At 36.1% G+C, this 18,543-nt stretch overlaps 1 protein-coding gene across 2 annotated transcripts in view; it reads left to right on the top strand.

Moving 5' to 3' along the window:
* The window catches only part of ZC2HC1A (zinc finger C2HC-type containing 1A), a 42,875-nt gene that overhangs the window by 22,253 nt on the left and 2,079 nt on the right, over positions 1 to 18,543 (top strand). Inside the window, exons 6-9 of one of the 2 annotated variants that reach the window (XR_010750472.1) lie at positions 684 to 783; positions 1,395 to 1,485; positions 12,890 to 12,997; positions 15,434 to 15,754. Coding sequence is in view for 1 of the 2 variants with exons in the window: in XM_066378840.1 (XP_066234937.1) it covers positions 684 to 783; positions 1,395 to 1,485; positions 12,890 to 12,997; positions 15,434 to 15,599 (465 nt within the window). In the remaining variant the exon portion in view is untranslated. Of the gene's footprint in view, positions 1 to 683; positions 784 to 1,394; positions 1,486 to 12,889; positions 12,998 to 15,433; positions 18,257 to 18,543 lie in introns of those variants that run through there. The other variant, XM_066378840.1, reaches the window with a different exon arrangement.

Below are 18,543 nucleotides of genomic sequence, written 5' to 3'. Positions count from 1 at the left end.
TATAGTAAGTGAGCACAATTTGGCACACAAGAGGTAGTGAAATGAAGTTAACAGTGATACCCCTTTAGACAGTGGAGCAAGAATAAAATGAGATAAGCTCATGTACCCTGTCTTCTTAGCCTGTAGCCTGGTCACCTGACATGGACTGCTTAGGACAGTGACACCAGACTGTCTAGGTTGCTTCACTGGGGATGGCTAAGGCAGCTCTTGTGAAACTAATCTTAGGAATTTTTGTCAGGAAATAGGGCTGGATTATGCGTATGATGTACAAAACCACACCTGGGAACATGTGAAGTCCTGATCTTTACAGCCGCACTGTGAGTCAGTGTTATTTAGTGTCTTAAGTTTTACTGTGAATATTTGCTTGTGTTTAAAATCTAACTTTGAGGAAGTATTTTTCACTATACCCTTTCCCCCACCCTATGAACTGGAAAACTTCCTCTTTGTCTATTTTAGCAGTGGGACATCTGAGCCAAACTTTTAGTACACCAGTTTTGAGAAGGAACATATTTCAGGAAACCTCTCTCTGAGGTGACACCTTTTAATCTATACTTTCTCACGTTGGACAACATTAGCTAATAAAAAGAGTGCTCATTGAAGGGAATAAAATACTATTTTGAAATACTAGTTTACAATTGAGATTCATAAATGTTGATAAAATGTTTTTATTTTCATATTTTTAGTATAAGCCACCTGCTCTTAAAAAGTCGAATTCTCCTGGGACCTTATCGTCCGGATCTTCACGACTACCGCAGCCAAGTGGCACTAGCAAGATTGCTGTCGGTGAGGAGGTCCATGAAATAACTCGTCTTCTTCCTTCGTTATTAACAGTGTTAATAGAAAAGGAAATGAAGATAGTGTTCTAGTTTGGATTATTAAAATAGTTTGTAATTAGCAGGTGATAGAGAGGTTAAGTAATTATTTCTGGATGAAAATAAAGTAACTTTCAATTGCATCTACTTTAGATATTGTATAAATCATTTTTTAATCTTTAATGTGTATCTTTGATGTTGTTAATGATACAGCACTTGTTCAGAATAGTTGATCAGTTCTATTCTTTGATTCTTTGACCATTTCCCCCTCATTTCTGCCTATGAAGGAAACCACTCTGAACTTGACAGTTGTCCTTAACAGACAAATGTTTAATGGTCTGAAGAAAATATTGACTACTGAAGTGTATCTTTATTTATATGTAGATTATAAGAAAGGAATGTAGAAATTAGAAATGAAAGATACTATATGTTGTTCCCTAAAAATCTTGTTTTTTAAAATAATTCTTAGTTGACAACTTACTTAGATTTATTGCCAGTAAACTATTGTTTCCCTTGTCAGATGCTGTTTTATGTGATTTTTTTTCCAGAGTGTCATTAAAACTAATACTTTTTTATTATAAGGTGTGCCTTCAGGTAAAGTGTCTTCAATCAACAGCTCTTTGGGAAACAGACTTCAGCCCTTATCTCCCTCACATAAAGCCCCTCATACAGGGTGAGTCTACAGTGAAATTAAGTTACTAGTGAGCTATAGATGTGTGAATAATACTAAGGTATGATTTTGTTTAGATAATTGGGTTTTTTTTCATTAACCTTAATTTTCTTTCTAAAGTTATTTCTTTTAATATTGCTGGTCAGAACCACACTCACAACTATAACCAAATTGAAAGAAAATCTGATAGCATTTTTCAGGAGTCTTAAAACATTTCTATTTTTGATTAAATAATTTTACTCTGGGATAGGAATGTAGCTAAGGAAATTATTTTAAATATAGATGATTTTTATAGTAAGTACAATTTATTAAGCATTATGTATCAGGCACTGTGCTAGACATTTTACATATATTTTTATTAAAACCACCCCAACCACCCCACTAGCCTATGATGAGAGGTCAGAGAAGCAGGGTAATTTGCTCAAAGCCACATAGCTGTTAAGAGTTAGAATGAGGATACAAATCAACATCTCTTTAGCTCTAAACATTGGTCTCTTTTCATTTGTTTTTACTATAATGTAAAAAAAATATAGCCTGACTAGGCGGTGGCTCAGTAGATAGAGCGTCAGACTGGGATGTGGAGGACCTAGGTTCGAAACCCTAAGATTGCCGGCTTCAGTGCTGGGTCATCTAGCTTGAGCATGGGCTCACCAGCTTGAGTGTGGGGTCTCTGGCTTGAGCGTGGGATCATAGACATGACCCCAAGTCACTGGCTTGAGCCCAAAGGTTGCTGGTTTGAAGCCCAGGGTCGCTGGCTTTGGCACAAGGTTGCTAGCTTGAGCAAGGAGTCACTCACTCTGCTGTAGCCCCCAGTCAATGCACATATGAGAAAGCAATCAATGAACAACTAAGGAGCTGCAACAGAGAGCTGCAACGAAGAATTGATGCTTCTCATTTCTCTCCCTTCCTGTCTGGCTGTCCCTGGCTGTCCCTCTCTCTGATTCTTTCTCTGTCTTGGTCAAAAAAAATATATGTGTATATATATATAAAATGTATAATGTAAAAAAATATAGCCTGACCAGGCAGTGGCGCAGTGGATATGGCATTGGACTGGGACACAGAGGACCCAAGTTCGAAACCCTGAGGTTGCCAGCTTGAGCGCCAGCTCATCTGGTTTGAGCAAAGCTCACCAGCTTGAGCCCAAGGTCGCTGGCTTGAGCAAGGGGTCACTCAGTCAGCTGTAACCTCCCCTCCCCTATCAGGGCACATGTGGGAGGGCAATCAATGAACAGATAAGGTGCCACAACGAAGAATTGATACTTCTCAGCTCTCCCTTCCTGTCTGTCTGTCCCTATCTGTCCCTCTCTCTGTCTCTGTCACAAAAAGAAAAAGAAAAAAATATAAATATGTCTAGCTTTGTCTGAAGAGCAAATGTTGAAAATCTACAAAGGGATATGATGCAACCATAAAAAGCATAGATAATTTTTAAGATGATTCTGCCATAAAAAATATATATAATTTTTAAGAAAATGATTCTGCTATAACACAAGTAAAATTAGTATACAAACTCCATGCTTACTATGATAGAAACTAGAAAAGACAAGAGGCCCTGGCCGGTTGGCTCAGCGGTAGAGCGTCGGCCTGGCGTGCGGGGGACCCGGGTTCGATTCCTGGCCAGGGCACACAGGAGAAGCGCCCATTTGCTTCTCCACCCCCCCCCCTTCCTCTCTGTCTCTCTCTTCCCCTCCCGCAGCCAAGGCTCCATTGGAGCAAAGATGGCCCGGGCGCTGGGGATGGCTCCTTGGCCTCTGCCCCAGGCGCTAGAGTGGCTCTGGTCGCGGCAGAGCGACGCCCCGGAGGGGCAGAGCATCGCCCCCTGGTGGGCAGAGCGTCGCCCCTGGTTGGCGTGCTGGGTGGATACCGGTCCGGCGCATGCGGGAGTCTGTCTGACTGTCTCTCCCCATTTCCAGCTTCAGAAAAATACAAAAAAAAAAAAAAGACAAGAAAAGACCAAATGTGCTGAAATAGTAATAGTGGATGATTCTTTTTCTTTTATTTACTAAGTACTTATTTTTCTACAGTTTTAAATACATGGCTTTCAATAAAGTAGCATAATTAAGCTTTCAGCAATTATGTTAATGTAAGAAACTTATTGTTAACACTGGAAATCCTAATAGAAGGCCCTATATTCCAGTAGAAACTCACTTTGTCTTCAATTTTGCTGTCAGAAAGCTAAGGATTACTATGTGACCATTAGAATGAGGGCTTATCTTTAGAAATACCAATAAAGTTGATACAGGAACTATAGCACACATTACTTTCAGATATAGGTTATTACTAGTTTTTATATAAGGAATATATATAAGGGTATATATCAAATGAGAGAAATTGCCTTTTGTTTCCTAATTTGTACCGTATAGAAAGTGCAAGAACTGAAAGGAACTTAATTTCTTTTGTAGAAAAGGAAAAGTAATCAACTAACAAGATCTGATTAGTTAAGTATTGTTTTCTTTTTGTTGTGCTTCCAAAAAGAGACAGACTATCCTTAAGAAAGAGAGAGGTCATTAGTAGTAGAACAGGTGGTTGAAAATAAAAGGTTCTTATCTTCCAGTGCTAAAAACTGATTTGATTTTTTTTCTTGCTTCTCCATTGGTTTGACTTTAATAAGTAAAATATAGACAGAGCTACCTACATTTGTTTTAACTTACAAAGCCTTTCTAATAATGTCACAAAGAATTATCTTCCACATTATAGTGTTTATTGTGATATTTATCCATTTGCAGTTGATTATGAAATAAAAACTGATATTTTTCAGTATCCCCCTGTCCTGCTGAGAATTGGATCGTTGGCATGTGAAGTGGCTGGCGTAATCAAAAGGGGCACTGACTTTGAGTTAGAAAACTGGACTTTGGGGCCCTACTTTGCCACTCCATAGTTTTGTGACTTTGACTTTGGGCATATTTTGTTTCTCTGTCTCACTCTGACAACATCTGTGACTCTGCTTAGACCTTGACAACTGACCTTAGGAAATCTGACCAACATGATACTTTAGAGAGAATTTCTTTTTACTAACAAGCATTGATTATGAGCACGTAATTTTATGTTATGTACTACTTATAATACGATGAAGAGTTAAAATTTCTGGTTCTCACACAGCATATTAAACTATCAAACATAACTGTTCAAACCCCATTGTCCATTTATGTATGATCCTTACATGTTAAAGGAGTGTTTTTAGATACTGGGCAGAGAGCTGCAGTGTTTGCTTCTGGCTAATATATTATTAACTGGAACCTTACTCTATTACCATATTAAACAGAGCCATTCACGGCTGTCTATGTAGTGGCAGACTCCATTCCTTTCTTAGAAGTACTGAGGTAATGATCTGTTTGCTGTTTCCCTTGTAGATTATAAACTCTGTGTGTCTGCCTTGTTCACAGATGTAACTACAAAATGTATGATACTTGGCATATAAGCACACAATAAATTTTGACAAGTAAATGAAAAAAGTAATGAATTAATAAATTCCTCATTTATCAGCCTCTTGGCACACCACAGAATCATGGTCCTGGTGCTGATGGAATATTCACATAACATTTGTACAGCAACTGTTGTTTCTATTGGCACAGGTGATTCAGGATAGAGTCAAGGAATTGAGATATCTGGTTAGCGAAAATGTTCAAGAAATTGAGCATCTTCTAATATTAGTGAAAAGAATTTCAGTGATTTGGAATTGTATCAAGCCTGTATATACACAATCTTTATTGTGTTCAGCTTTAATCATGCATACCAGTCATCTGTAATATTCAGTATATGTTGGAATCATACCACAGAAAAATTTGTCTTTGTATTTGGAAAAATTCTCACATTTGCTAAGTAACTTCTAGACAACTTGTGGATCAACGGGTTACAACAGTCTCTTTAAGTAAAGCATACACCCAGGGAATCTTCCCCTTATTCTAAAAGATGATTATCTTTAATTCTAGGAAATTTTAGAAGTATTATGAAACAGAGCTTTTAAATAAACATTGCCACATTTGAATTCTGTCGCAGAGTTCACAGTCATGCCTTGAGATTGTGTTATCTTAGTGGTTAATTACCAGCTTACATGGGTGTTTCGGTTGGTAATTTTTAATAGCTAAAATGTCAGATTTCAAAGTTTTACTTCTGCTCAGTTATACTGTGAAGAGCAGAAGTTTTCTCTGCAGAAACAGAATGTATGTCAGGAACCTTTCTTAATTCCAAAATTGAATTTGGTTTTTCATATATTAACAACAGTAAGAAATAAATGCCTAGTTTTTAGGAACTTCTCTCTTTTTCATTGACCTAGAAATGCCTAAAACAGCCTAGAATTACAGAGTTTGACTTATGTGGACAACAGTGTTTGAACTGTTGGGTTAGAAAGATAACTTTGCCATGGAATTATATACCGAAGTATCTGTATAAGTTAATAAATTTAGGATCAAAAGTAGGACACATTTCAGAAGTTTGAATGCCTCAAAACAGTATAACAATGTAGAACTCTAAGGAAACAGAATACAACCTGGTGACATTTTTTCCAATGTTATTTCCGAAGTCATCTTTTAAGCACATCTCAATCTATTATGCTTGCTATTTACAAAACTGAGTGGCCTATTTTGAAAGAGAATTCATTTTCATGGTATCAATAGTAAACAAGGACCTCTTGTAGATTAAGTTTATTTCAAATTAGAGATTGGTTATCATTGCCAAATATTTCTAAAAATGCTCATTCAACTATGAATATTTTGAAAGCTTGCCCAAAGTGTAATTGCTTCCTAGATATACTGTTCATGTCATGGCAGTTACATGCAGCTATAGGTAGTCATTTTAAATTAAAAGTCTTGGTCATAATAGAACATTTCTCATCTATAGTAGTGTGTTAGCTTGACAAAAGTCATGTATCATATTTTTGTTGGGGATACAGGTACTATAGTGATATTGTCCATATACTTAATGTATGGTAAAAAATATTTTAGATTATTCTGAAATTTGCCTTTTATTTAGATTTTCAAAAGCTTTAAATGCTGGCATTCTCTCATATATGAAATTTTAGTATTTTAGAGCAAATGATATTTTTAAATTATGGCCTAAGGGCCATATCCTGCTAACACTTGTTTTTATTAAGGAACATGGCCTTTTCTACATGAGTATACGCACACATGTAGATAAGTAAGTAGATCAATTGAGTTGAATTTTTTTGTTTTTGTCTTTTTCTGAAGCTGGAAACGGGGAGAGACAGTCAGACAGACTCCCGCATGCGCCCGACTGGGATCCACCCGGTACGCCCACCAGGGGGCGATGCTCTGCCCCTCTGGGGCGTCGCTCTGTTGCGACCAGAGCCACTCTAGCGTCTGGGGCAGAGGCCAAGGAGCCATCCCCAGCGCCCGGGCCATCTTTGCTCCAATGGAGCCTCGCTGCGGGAGGGGAAGAGAGAGACAGAGAGGAAGGAGAGGGGGAGAGGGGGAGAGGTGGAGAAGCAGGTGGGCGCTACTCCTGAGTGCCCTGACCAGGAATCGAACCCGGGACCTCTGCATGCCAGGCCGACGCTCTACCACTGAGCCAACTGGCCAGGGCTAATTGAGTTGAATTTAAGGCACAGGTGTATGGCATGATAAATCATTGGAACCTGCCTTTCAATTAGGTTTTCAAATCTGAAAATACTGGCAGTCCTCTCATGTGTGGAATATATATATGTACACATCTCCTTCCTGTAGTCGAACTTTGTTATATCATATGTAAGATCTGAGTAGTTCTTATATTAAGGACTCTGTCTTAAGGTATAGTTTACATTTTTCTAAATTTAAATTTTTTAACTTTTTTTTCTGAGAAAGAAATTAAAATTTTTTGTTCCTTATTCCAAATCCAGATACATTTTGTTATGATAGCAGTTGGAACAATAATGTTTTGATAATTGTTAAACAATTTAAGAAAATTGATTTGTTAGTTTAAATTCCAAACCAGTAACTTTTCCAGTAATCTTTCACAAATAAACCATCAAATTTAATCTCAAACATTTTAAAAATTGTATTTAATATATGTTTAATGAGGGCATGTTTTAAAACTGAAATATTTTAAGAAATGTAATTATCACCACCTGCAAAGCATTAATACCAACCTTACAACAAGATACCTGCTATGTATAGGGATACTAAAAGAACAAAGCAATGGAAGAAATATGTCCCTCCTCAGAGGCCCTTATAATCTAGAAAAATGAACAGATTCTTTTTAGACACAAACCTCCATAGGAACAAGCACTCAGTCTCTCATCTAACACAGTATATCCCCAGAATGTACCACAGTGCCTGACACATAGCAGGGGCCCCAGGTGGGTAGTCAGTGAGACACGGAAGCATGAACGAGCAGATGGGCATGTCTTAAAAGAGTATATAGGCAGTCCCGGGTTATGAACGAGACATGTTATGCAGGCCTGAAAATATTTAAGTATTCATATGTACAGAAAGGTAAACATAAATACTATGTTAAGACAAACATCTGTCTAAGTTGCATTTAATAGGTAATTCCAACTTATGTACAAATTCAACATAAGAACAAACCTACAGAACTTATCTCATTTAAAACCAGGAGGCTACCTGCCTGTACTTTTAAAGTTAACAAGCCACGGGGAGTTAATCAGTAGACATTGAAGGTAGTTCTCCTAATTTCATAATTTAATTTTTCTAGTACTCCTGCTATGAATGAATATTGGTTGATAGTATATATAATTCATTATTTGGTTGATGTAAAACAATGGAATACCACAAACCAGCAATCCTCCTGCAGTCTAGATGGAGAGCCTTTATATAATACTTTCGGCATGGCCACGTCACATTGTTACATGTGATTCTTTACAGTCACCAGATGTGTCGTTCAAATAGGATCTTTTTTGTACTTCTCTTTTTAAAAGAGTCATTCTCTTTTAGAAAGTAAAATTGGGTAAAGATATAAAAACATTACCGTATTTTTATTACCGTATTTTTCGCTCCATAAGATGCACCTGACCATAAGACACACCTAGGGTTTTAAGGAAGAAAATAAGAAAAAAAGATTCTAAACCAAATGATGTGTTAAAATATTTACTAAAATACCGTAATTTTTGCTCCATAAGACGCACGGGCATTTTCCCCTCCACTTTTGAGGGGAAAAGTGCATCTTATGGAGCGAAAAATACAGTAGTTGATTTCTTGTTTTATATTTGGAATTTTAAAATACAGGGGAAATAATAAATTAAAATAAAATAATAAAAAGAAAAAAAGAGAAGATTCTATGAATTCAGGAAAGGAAAAATGAGATTGTTTAGGAGCTCCCTGAGAGGCAGCGACAGAGCTGTCTTACTTACTGGAATGACAACTTTCAGGTCACATCTAGCTTCACAAACTTCACTTGAACCAGCTGCTCTCTTCAGTGTCTTCATTGATTTCATTGTCCTGCTATGCACATGTGTGGCTTTACTTCAAAACTGGCAAGGTGGCCTGCATAGTCAGAATTTTTACATCTAATAATGGACAGTATATGAACTGTTGTGAAGATTCTTTTGGACATTAGTTCTTACCCTTCTAAATTTTAATTTTTGTAACTTTTTTTCTGAGAAAGAAAATAAAATCTTTATTCCTTATTCCAAATCCAGATACATTGATACATTTTGTTAAGATAGCAGTTGAAACAATAATGTTTTGATAATTATTAAACAAGTCAAGAAAATTTTGATTTGTTGGTTTGAATTCCAAACTGGTAACTTTTCCAGTAATTTTTCACAAATAAACCAAATTTAATCTCAAACATTTTACAAATGATATTTAACATATTTAATGAAGGCATTTTAAAAAAGATAATTAAGAACTTGGGGGGTGATTTCTGATGAACCAGAATAATATCTTTTTAAAAAAATGATGTGAAGAACAAACATAGCAATCTCCTTATGGGTACACCTTTATATATTTTAATAGTAAGATGGACAAGTTAGGCCCTCCACTTCGAACTGGAAGACATGTGCAAAGGTTGTATGACAGTGACACAAAATCAGACAGTGCCATCAAAAGACATGAGTTATTACCCATTTACAAGTAAGTATTTGTAACCCAGTTTGGTTCATCTTTTCTTAGATATTTCCTTAAAAGCTTTATATACTGGAATACTATAAACTTGTACATTCCTATACTTAAGAATCTTATTTTAATAATTTTTAAGGCAAGAAATGCTAAATAATTTTCTAGGACTTAAAACACTTGGATTTTTGCTGACCATTTCTATTGTCCTAAAACTAATTTTAGAGCATACATTTTATTCCATTAAATTTTAATTTTTAGAGGGCTGAAATAGCAGTCACTTTCAATAATTGTTATTTTTAAGAAGTTCTTATTTAGGGGTAATATTTTTGAAAAAAGTATAAGGAATATTATATTATTTATATTATATATTGCTAGATAATCTTGTTATAAAAAAGGAAGAAAAAATTATGTTAGAAGACATTTAATATGGGGAGCCTTGGTTTTTTTGTTAATGGTTATAAATTCCACCTAAAACAGGGGAGGAAAGTCATTTTGGAACTCTTCCACATAGGTCTTCCAGGTTTCCTAGTGTGGGCTCCAGTACAAGTCTAGCATCCCATTTTAAAATGAAGAAATTAGGGCCTTTTCAACTTATTAAAGTTGAAAAATATATTATTAGAGTTTACTTGGGTAACTCTTAAACCAAGGTCTACTATACAACAGTCTCTTAGCCATGTATTAAAAGTAATAAATTTAACTAGATTTACAATAAAATAAAGATGGGAGGAGTCTTGAAGATATTAGCAGCCAGCAACTATGAGTTATTTTTAAGTAGTGAAGGATAAATCCTGGGAGGAAGTTGTGTGCCCTGAGCCATCTTCTTTGAACTACTCCTGCCATCTGTAGGTTTTGAAGCAGATCTCAAAGAACCACAAACTAGTGGTCAGCTAGATTAAGTGTAATTCTAACTCCAGCCTTTCATTACTGCTTGAACTATGCAGAGTGGGCAGATTAGACCAAAACAGTTCTTCCCAATCTCTAATAATGATTTTTAACATTCAGGTTCTGCCTTTTAGAAGCTGTTACTAAAAATACGTGATTAGGCCCTGGCCGGTTGGCTCAGCGGTAGAGCGTCGGCCTGGCGTGCGGGGGACCCGGGTTCGATTCCCGGCCAGGGCACATAGGAGAAGCGCCCATTTGCTTCTCCACCCCCCCCCCTCCTTCCTCTCTGTCTCTCTCTTCCCCTCCCGCAGCCAAGGCTCCATTGGAGCAAAGATGGCCCGGGCGCTGGGGATGGCTCCTTGGCCTCTGCCCCAGGCGCTAGAGTGGCTCTGGTCGCAGCAGAGCATCGCCCCCTGGTGGGCGTGCCAGGTGGATCCCGGTCGGGCGCATGCGGGAGTCTGTCTGACTGTCTCTCCCTGTTTCCAGCTTCAGAAAAAAAAAAAAATGTGATTAGCACTTAATAATGGCAGCTATTGTTTTATAATCTTACTTTTTTCTAACATTTTTATTTTAAATTAAACAACTTTAAATTATTGATATGGTAAATTGTGTGTGTGTGTATGCATGGGTATATTGGTACTATCTGTATATCTCATGTATATATTATATAAAAGTGATAGGGCTTTTTTTTCTTTTTTTTTTTTTTTGAAAGAGATAAGATTTCTAACAAGACTTGATGTTAGAACCAAAAAGTAAATAAAAAATGTCCTTCCTGTTTTTCTTACAACTTTGACTAGAGGAATTGCCACTCATTGGCAATGATTTTTTAGAGATTGAATTCCTAAAAAGGCGCAGTCGCGGCCCTGCAGCATCCCAGAGGGCTCTCTACCCACAGAGTAGATACGCCTCCTAGGTGATGGCCGCTGGAGGCCCCCCGGCCTCGTCCACGCTCTGGGGTGAAAGGCGATGTTTGGCAAAGTATAGAAATACTTTAACTATTTAAAGTGGCCTCTCTTTGAATGACAGTATTGCATATTACACATAAGATTTCTAATATGACCCACCTAAATTCAAGTTCGAGTACTCTGGCCATGTAATAGCTTTGCACATTAGTTCATTTCTTGAATATGAGTTTCTTCAACTTTAAAATGGGAATAATATCTTCAGAGATGTTAGTGAGGATTAAACAATATTACATATCCGGTGTATAGTGATATTTGAAAAATAGTAAATATTGTATTACCTACATTATTATAAGGTCACTATTTGAAATTTTAGGAAATTCCTTCCAACTTTGCCATATAAGACAAGAATTTTTGCCAACGTTTAAGAATTTTTGATCCAAAGGAAATTTATTGAGCATAACATTGGTTATCTCCAAAATGTAAAGATTTGAATAAATCTCTAAAGAGGGGAGGGAACTAATATTTTTTGAATATCTAACCACTGGTTCAGCAACATACTGGCTGTCACCTTGGTAAGTCACTTAACCACTTTTTGCCTCAGTTGCCATATTTGTAAAATAGAGTTATTGATTCTACCAACTTTATAGGATTATTATGAGGGTTAAACAAGTTTATATATGAAGGCAATTAGAAATGTAGCTATACTAAATATAGTAAGCACTATTATATGAATGTGAAATGTAGTAGTAATAATAGCCAGAGTAATAATAATAGTATTATCAGCAGCAGCGTTACTAAATGTTCACATAAATTACAGTTTATATCTGTCACTTCCTATAAAATAAGTGAGGATGGCTACATTTGATAAATGAGGGAACTTGCTCTCAGATTCACCACTATCACAAAGCTGCTCAGTAGCAGGTGGGGTTAGAATACAGATTCTTTTGCATCTCAGAGCCTGTACTCTCACCATTAACTGTCATACAACTTGCTAGTTTTCTTTTGACTCATGAAGTCTCAGACTGGATCAGTGATGTCCCAACCCAAACCTTCCGACTACTGAGAAAGCAGGTTAGCCCTGATTGTGTAGTGAGTGAAATTAAGTCTTTAAAGGGAAATTTTTATTAACTTATTTACTTGAGTTGATGTTTCAGACAACACACTTCCATAAATAAATAAATATTCTTTAAAGTGGCTAGCTAATGTTCAAAGTGGTTAGCTAATTATTTTTTACCACATTTCATGTGCTGAACATATTATTTAACAGTTATTTTTAGGCATTTAACAAACCACATCTTTATTTTGAGGGAACTGTTGATTTTAAACTTTCAAAAAACTTGAGGTTTTTAGAATGATTAACTTAAACATTTAATGTAAAGCATATATCCATGTTTTAATTGATTTCATATACCATCAAGATAATGTTAGTAAATGCAAAATGCTTTGGTTCATCTTTAGTGTTAACTACTATTGGTTTCAGTTTTAAATTAATTATTTGGATTTTAATCTTTTATCTCTCTACAGCTTCTGTTATTTTTTTAATCATGCAAATAATAATTTGAGAAATGAATGATTATTATTCAACATTTTTACAATCTACCTCTTTCTCTCTAGAACTAACATCAAACCTCGAAATTCCACCCCACCTAGTTTGGCACGAAATCCTGCCTCAGGGGTCCATATGAGCAAAAGAAAAACATATGGTGAAAGCTACATAGCCAGGTATGTTCAAGTTCTGACATTTTAATAACCAAAATAAAAATGACCATATGTAGTTTTCTAAGGACCATATACAAAAATAATGCATCATGCTTTGGTAGAAAATCTGAACTTTTCTTTCTGTATTTAATTTGGCATTTATTTAACTTGTACACTAAAGAAATAGTTTGGACATAAATAATATTGTCCTATACTTTTTAGTTAGAATTACTGTAGTAAATACTCAAGGACAGTTTGTTTGGTTCCACTGGATTGATTTTTGTTTCTTATGTCTTCATTTGTAACTGCAACATGGTCGTTTCTACCTCTCCAAGTTGTGTAACAGACTCTTTAAACCACCCCTATTGTCATTTTCAGCAATGCTGTAATACAGCTAAACTCCCCACTGAGGCTGTGATTACTCATGTTCTGCCCTTTCTAACCTGTCACAGTATTTGTATAACTTTGACATGCACTCTGGTTTTAAGCATATACTGAATTATCCCAAGTATAGATAAGTTTTACATACATCCCAACTTATTCAGAAAGTGTTAAGGCAAGAGCCATAGATTCATGATATACAGTGAAGTACAATACTTATTTTAAAATGAAAGAATAATAGAAAAAGGAAAAAATGAGAATTAGAAGGTAACTGTGAAAAATGGAGTGAAGTTATTCTACAAAATGTTCCAGAAAGTTTTAAGGCAAGGTGCATAAAGGTACCATAAGAGTAAGGTGCTTATCTCTCAGAAAAGTAAGAGACAAAAGTATGAAGGAAGATAGAGGTCAGATTGGTGAACTAACTGTGACACTAGCGCCACTGAGGCTTTGACTGATGGTCATTACTTAGAGGCTGGATTCCCGTGGTAGGTACATAGGTAGGAGGAGCTGATTTCTTGGACCTGCACAAAGTGGGGCGGTAAAGTCGCCTTCCGCCCCCTCCCTGCGTGCCTCTTCTCTAGCCGGTTCTCCCGGAATACCCACCCGGGGCATCTTGGGCTCAGGCAGAACTACGTACGGGACAGTGTGTTACACTTGGCATTAGAATCGATTATAGGAAACATGGAACGACAGCAAGGCAGCTTCATGTGTTTCTCTCTCGTGGGAACCCTTGCAGCAGTCATGGAGCTAGTTCCCAAGTGACAGCTCAGGCGTGAACAAGGTCTCACACGTGGGTGTAGGCACAGTTCACTTAGAAACTCCGTGTCCCCCCGGGAACAGTATCTCCTGTACCAGGCTCATCTCTAGCGTCCAGGTTGTCTTGAGCCGATGATCGGTCCAGTGTCAGTGGACGACGTGTAAGCACTGTGGCTGGGACACCACTGGCATTCCGTCCACCTTTATGAGATTTTCATTAAGCTATCAGGAAGTTTTCCCAAGATCAGATGTGTCTGTAGAGAAGGAGGAAGTTTTGTTAACCCTTTTCTTTGCTACTCAGGGTTATCTCTCAGTGAGAGGATAGATTAAGTAGGAAAAATGCATTTCACTAACCAGGAAGAGAAGGCCCCAAGGAAACTTGTCAGTCTCACCATGGCTCAGAAATGGAGAGTTCCTTCTGCTTTTTCGTAACTATAGGCTTACCTTCACATGAGTTTAGGGTTTGAACGAGCAATATCTGCACATTCTAAGAAATTCCTAACAGTAAAAGAACATTGTTTGCTTTAGTAGCTTCCTTAGAGCTTGTAAAAGGAAAAGCAAATTATCTGGTATGAAATGCACTTTCCCAAGCTTTCTGGTGCTCACAGGTAAGCAGACGTGAGTTCACAGTCCAGACTGACAGGACACACAAGGCAGTTCCAAACTATACAAAGAAGCTAGCAGCCAATTACCAGCGAGCACAACAACAAAACCCACAAGCGCCCATTACTAAAGATAATGAGACAATCAAACATTGATGCCTAAAATGAGTCTGCTTGAAGCATGTAAAGAAGTAGGGAGGAAATTGAAATCATTAACAATGACAATATACTGTCACTGAAAGATTTCATCTGTACAGAAGAACCAAACAGAACTCAACATAAGGGAAAAAAATAGAGATTCAAAAGATAGTTTAAATCAGGGGTCTCAAACTCACGGCCTGCGGGCCGTATGCGGCCCGCCGAACAATTTTGTGCAGCCCGCAGACTAATCCACAAAGTTCAAAATATTTTGGATAAAATTAAGTAAGCCCGTGGATTAGTCTGCGGGCCGCACAAAATTGTTCGGCGGGCCGCATGAGGCCCGCGGGCCGTGAGTTTGAGACCCCTGGTTTAAATGATAAATTAGACACTGAAAAAGAGATAGATTTAAGACATTACTTAGGGACAAATACGATGCCAAGACAACATTTAAATTTCAGTGTTATCTGAACTGGAAGAACATGAACATGGGAAGCAGCAAGCTTGTAGTCGTGCTGCATAAGCAATTTCCGAGCTTTCCAGAGGTTGAAACAACTGAGAACTTTTTTCTGTACTTCTCCAGGTCAGATGGTGACTGTCTGTCTTCACTCAACGGTGGAAACATTAAGAGCCTAGAAGGAACTTCACCTGCACACTTACCAAAGTTCTGCCATGAGTGTGGGACTAAATACCCTGTAGAATGGGCCAAGTTCTGCTGTGAATGTGGCATTCGAAGAATGATTCTGTGAACAGTATCCCAAATGGAAAAGAGCGAAGTCTGGAATTTTATGATTTGCTGCTTCCAGCTAGTGCACTTCCTCTAGTTATTTTGTGTGAAAATTGTGACACTTTTTTCAGCAATTTTTGGAGCATAATCCTTTGGCCACATAATATGTGTGCATGGGTGTGTATATATGTATACATATGCTGTATATAATAAATACCTGATTCCCCAAACTTTGCCATTCAAGGAAATATTCGCATATCTGTCAGAAAATAATTTCAGTGGAATCATTATTGTAGGTATTACTCTTCTTTCACTGTTAGAACACATTAAGTGTACTTCCACAAACCCTCACACTCTAGTGCTTAGCCCTTCAATCTTTAGATGATCATTACATTGAACAGAAATTCAGAATAAACATTTTATTATTGGTGCCTATTTTTAGATAGTAGGATGGGATGCTTATAATTTTTAAACTGAAGAGATTATTTTTAGTTACAATTAGTTAGGTCAGGTCATTTCTCTGTAGTGCTCTTCAGCAATTAATTTTATAAATATTTTTTAAAAGAAAAATAACTTCTGTGTTAACACTTTACTTGGTGTATGATTCATGATATAATTTAAATATTTTTACTCATTCTCTAAAAATATAATTATGCAATTTTCTTTTCAGAGAAACAAGGCTGAAAATACCAATGTATCTTATTGTGGCTCTAACTGAATGTTTGACCTGCGTGTGGTAGTTGAAAGTATATTCTTTTCACTTCCAATTGCATCTTCAAATTTTGCATTCTTCTTTTTCATAACCTCACATCTAACAAGTAGTTTTAATTTACTACTTTATTTCTGCAAAATCGAAAATGTATTTACTATTAGATGCAAGAATTTTTTTTAAAATCGTTCATGTTTATTTCTGTGTACCTGAATGTAGAAGAAATTACTTTGATGGATTTTAAAACATACCACCTTACCTAATAAATACAAAGTTTTGGTAAATAATTATTAGTGGAAAGCATGCAAGTAAAAGTATTCAAATTTTAGTCCTTTGAAGTTTAATTAGATGTAGTTATGAGTAGGTTAAGAGAATACCTAATTTTTCCTACTTATATTTTCTTTTAGTTTTTCATGTTGAAACACCATTCACATCACAAGAAAAAGCCAGTGAAAATGCACTGCTTTAATGTACACCTGACTTATGTAATTAAACATTCACAAGAATTTAATTATACTCTAACTTTGGCTAAAACACAGCATTGAATCATTGTCACTCTCTAACATAGCATTTAGTAGTAAATCTCTTTGCTTGTGTAGCCATGTCCAGTGATTCAGAAGTATTCTGTTCAATCAAATCTAACAATTTTGATTGTATTATAAAGGTACACACAAATATTTTATAGGCAATTTCTAGCTCCTTTTTTTATGATTCTGTTCAACTATAAGGATCAGTATAGAAATTTGTGGATTATAATTTTTTTGAAAGTCATTTATGCTTATATTTTATAATTTTATTCATTGTTTTTTGCTTTTTGTTTTTCATTCAGGCAAGGGATAGATGAACTTAATGTATTAGGAATTGTCATCTTACTTACATTCTGTCCTGATGTTTTATTCATTTGTTTCTGGTTTTCTTTATTTAATCATATTGGTCAACAAAGAAAGAGTCCATCTGCTAGAATAAGAGGATAACAAACAATTAGATTTCCGCTTCAGTAATTTATGTTCATCTGTCCTGATTGTTATAAATCATATGAAGAACTTGAACTTTTGTTTTATCTAGAACTGAGCTCTGTTTTCTTTCAGGTGTTTTTTAATTCAATTTATTAGGGTGACATTGGTTAATAAAATTATATAGGTTGCAGATGTATAGTTCTATAATCCATCATCTGTATATTGTATCGTGTTCACCACAAGTCAAGTCTCCTCCCATCACCATTTATCCCCCCATGTCCTCTTATTTATCCCCCACCCCCCTTACCCACTCAGAATCACCATGGTGTTTGCGTCTATGACATTTCTTCCTTTGTGTGTGCGTAACCCCTTCACCTTTTTCACCCAGCCTCGCAACCCCCTTCCCCTCTGACAGCTGTCAGTCTGTTTTCTCTATCTCTGAATCGGTTTCAATTTTATTTGTTTTGTTCACTAGATTCCACATATGAGTGAAATCACATGGAACTACATAATTTTTTGTCTGCCCAAGGAAAAAATAGATAAATGAGCCCAAATAAAGTAGTACACGTTTGTTTTGCACTGAATTTTATAGTAGCAAGTAAATATTATAATGTACTACATGGAAAATAAATTCATAAGATATTCAACCCCAGAGCACAGAGATACTTATAAACAGTAGGTGGAATATATTCATGAATTATGAAGTGTGTTATGACAATGTATTTGAATGCATTTTTTATATTACTTGCATATATCATTCTCACATTGATTTGTTCTGCAATAGTTAAATTTTCCTATATCAATTCATCATTTACTTTTATTTATTTTCGCAAGTATTTGCCAGTGTGGTAGAATTTTAAAGGTTGTAAGCTAAAATTAAAATGTAAAAATCGCTTACATATTATTCTGAAAGTTATTAGCTTGAAAAAAATAAGATTTTCATGACTATTGTCTCCTGTTCACTGTATGTTTTTTATTACAAATAAGTTTTCATTTTTGAACCTTCAATAAAGACATAAGGCAAAAAATTGCTAGTTGGTTTTCACTGATGTCTTTTACCCAGAGACAGATATAAAGACAGGAACATACTGAAATATAAAGAAAATGTTTCAAGTCAAAAGACAGCTTTTCCTCTTTTTTTTTAATGAGAGTAACTTTTCATTGGCAGTCTTTTTGTACCATCAGCTCTCAAAGAAATTATTACTATTTTATTTAAGTAGTTGCTTTTACCTCAAAATGTTATAAATAAATGTTTTTTTTTCACATATTCTTAAGGCATAGAAAACATTCTCTTCATAGCG

This window comes from Saccopteryx leptura, chromosome 3 (genome assembly GCF_036850995.1).
Source record: "Saccopteryx leptura isolate mSacLep1 chromosome 3, mSacLep1_pri_phased_curated, whole genome shotgun sequence".
In the NCBI taxonomy this organism is placed as follows: Eukaryota; Metazoa; Chordata; class Mammalia; order Chiroptera; family Emballonuridae; genus Saccopteryx; species Saccopteryx leptura.
Note: the sequence above shows the minus strand (reverse complement) of the source record. Positions and strands in the feature narration are given on the sequence as shown.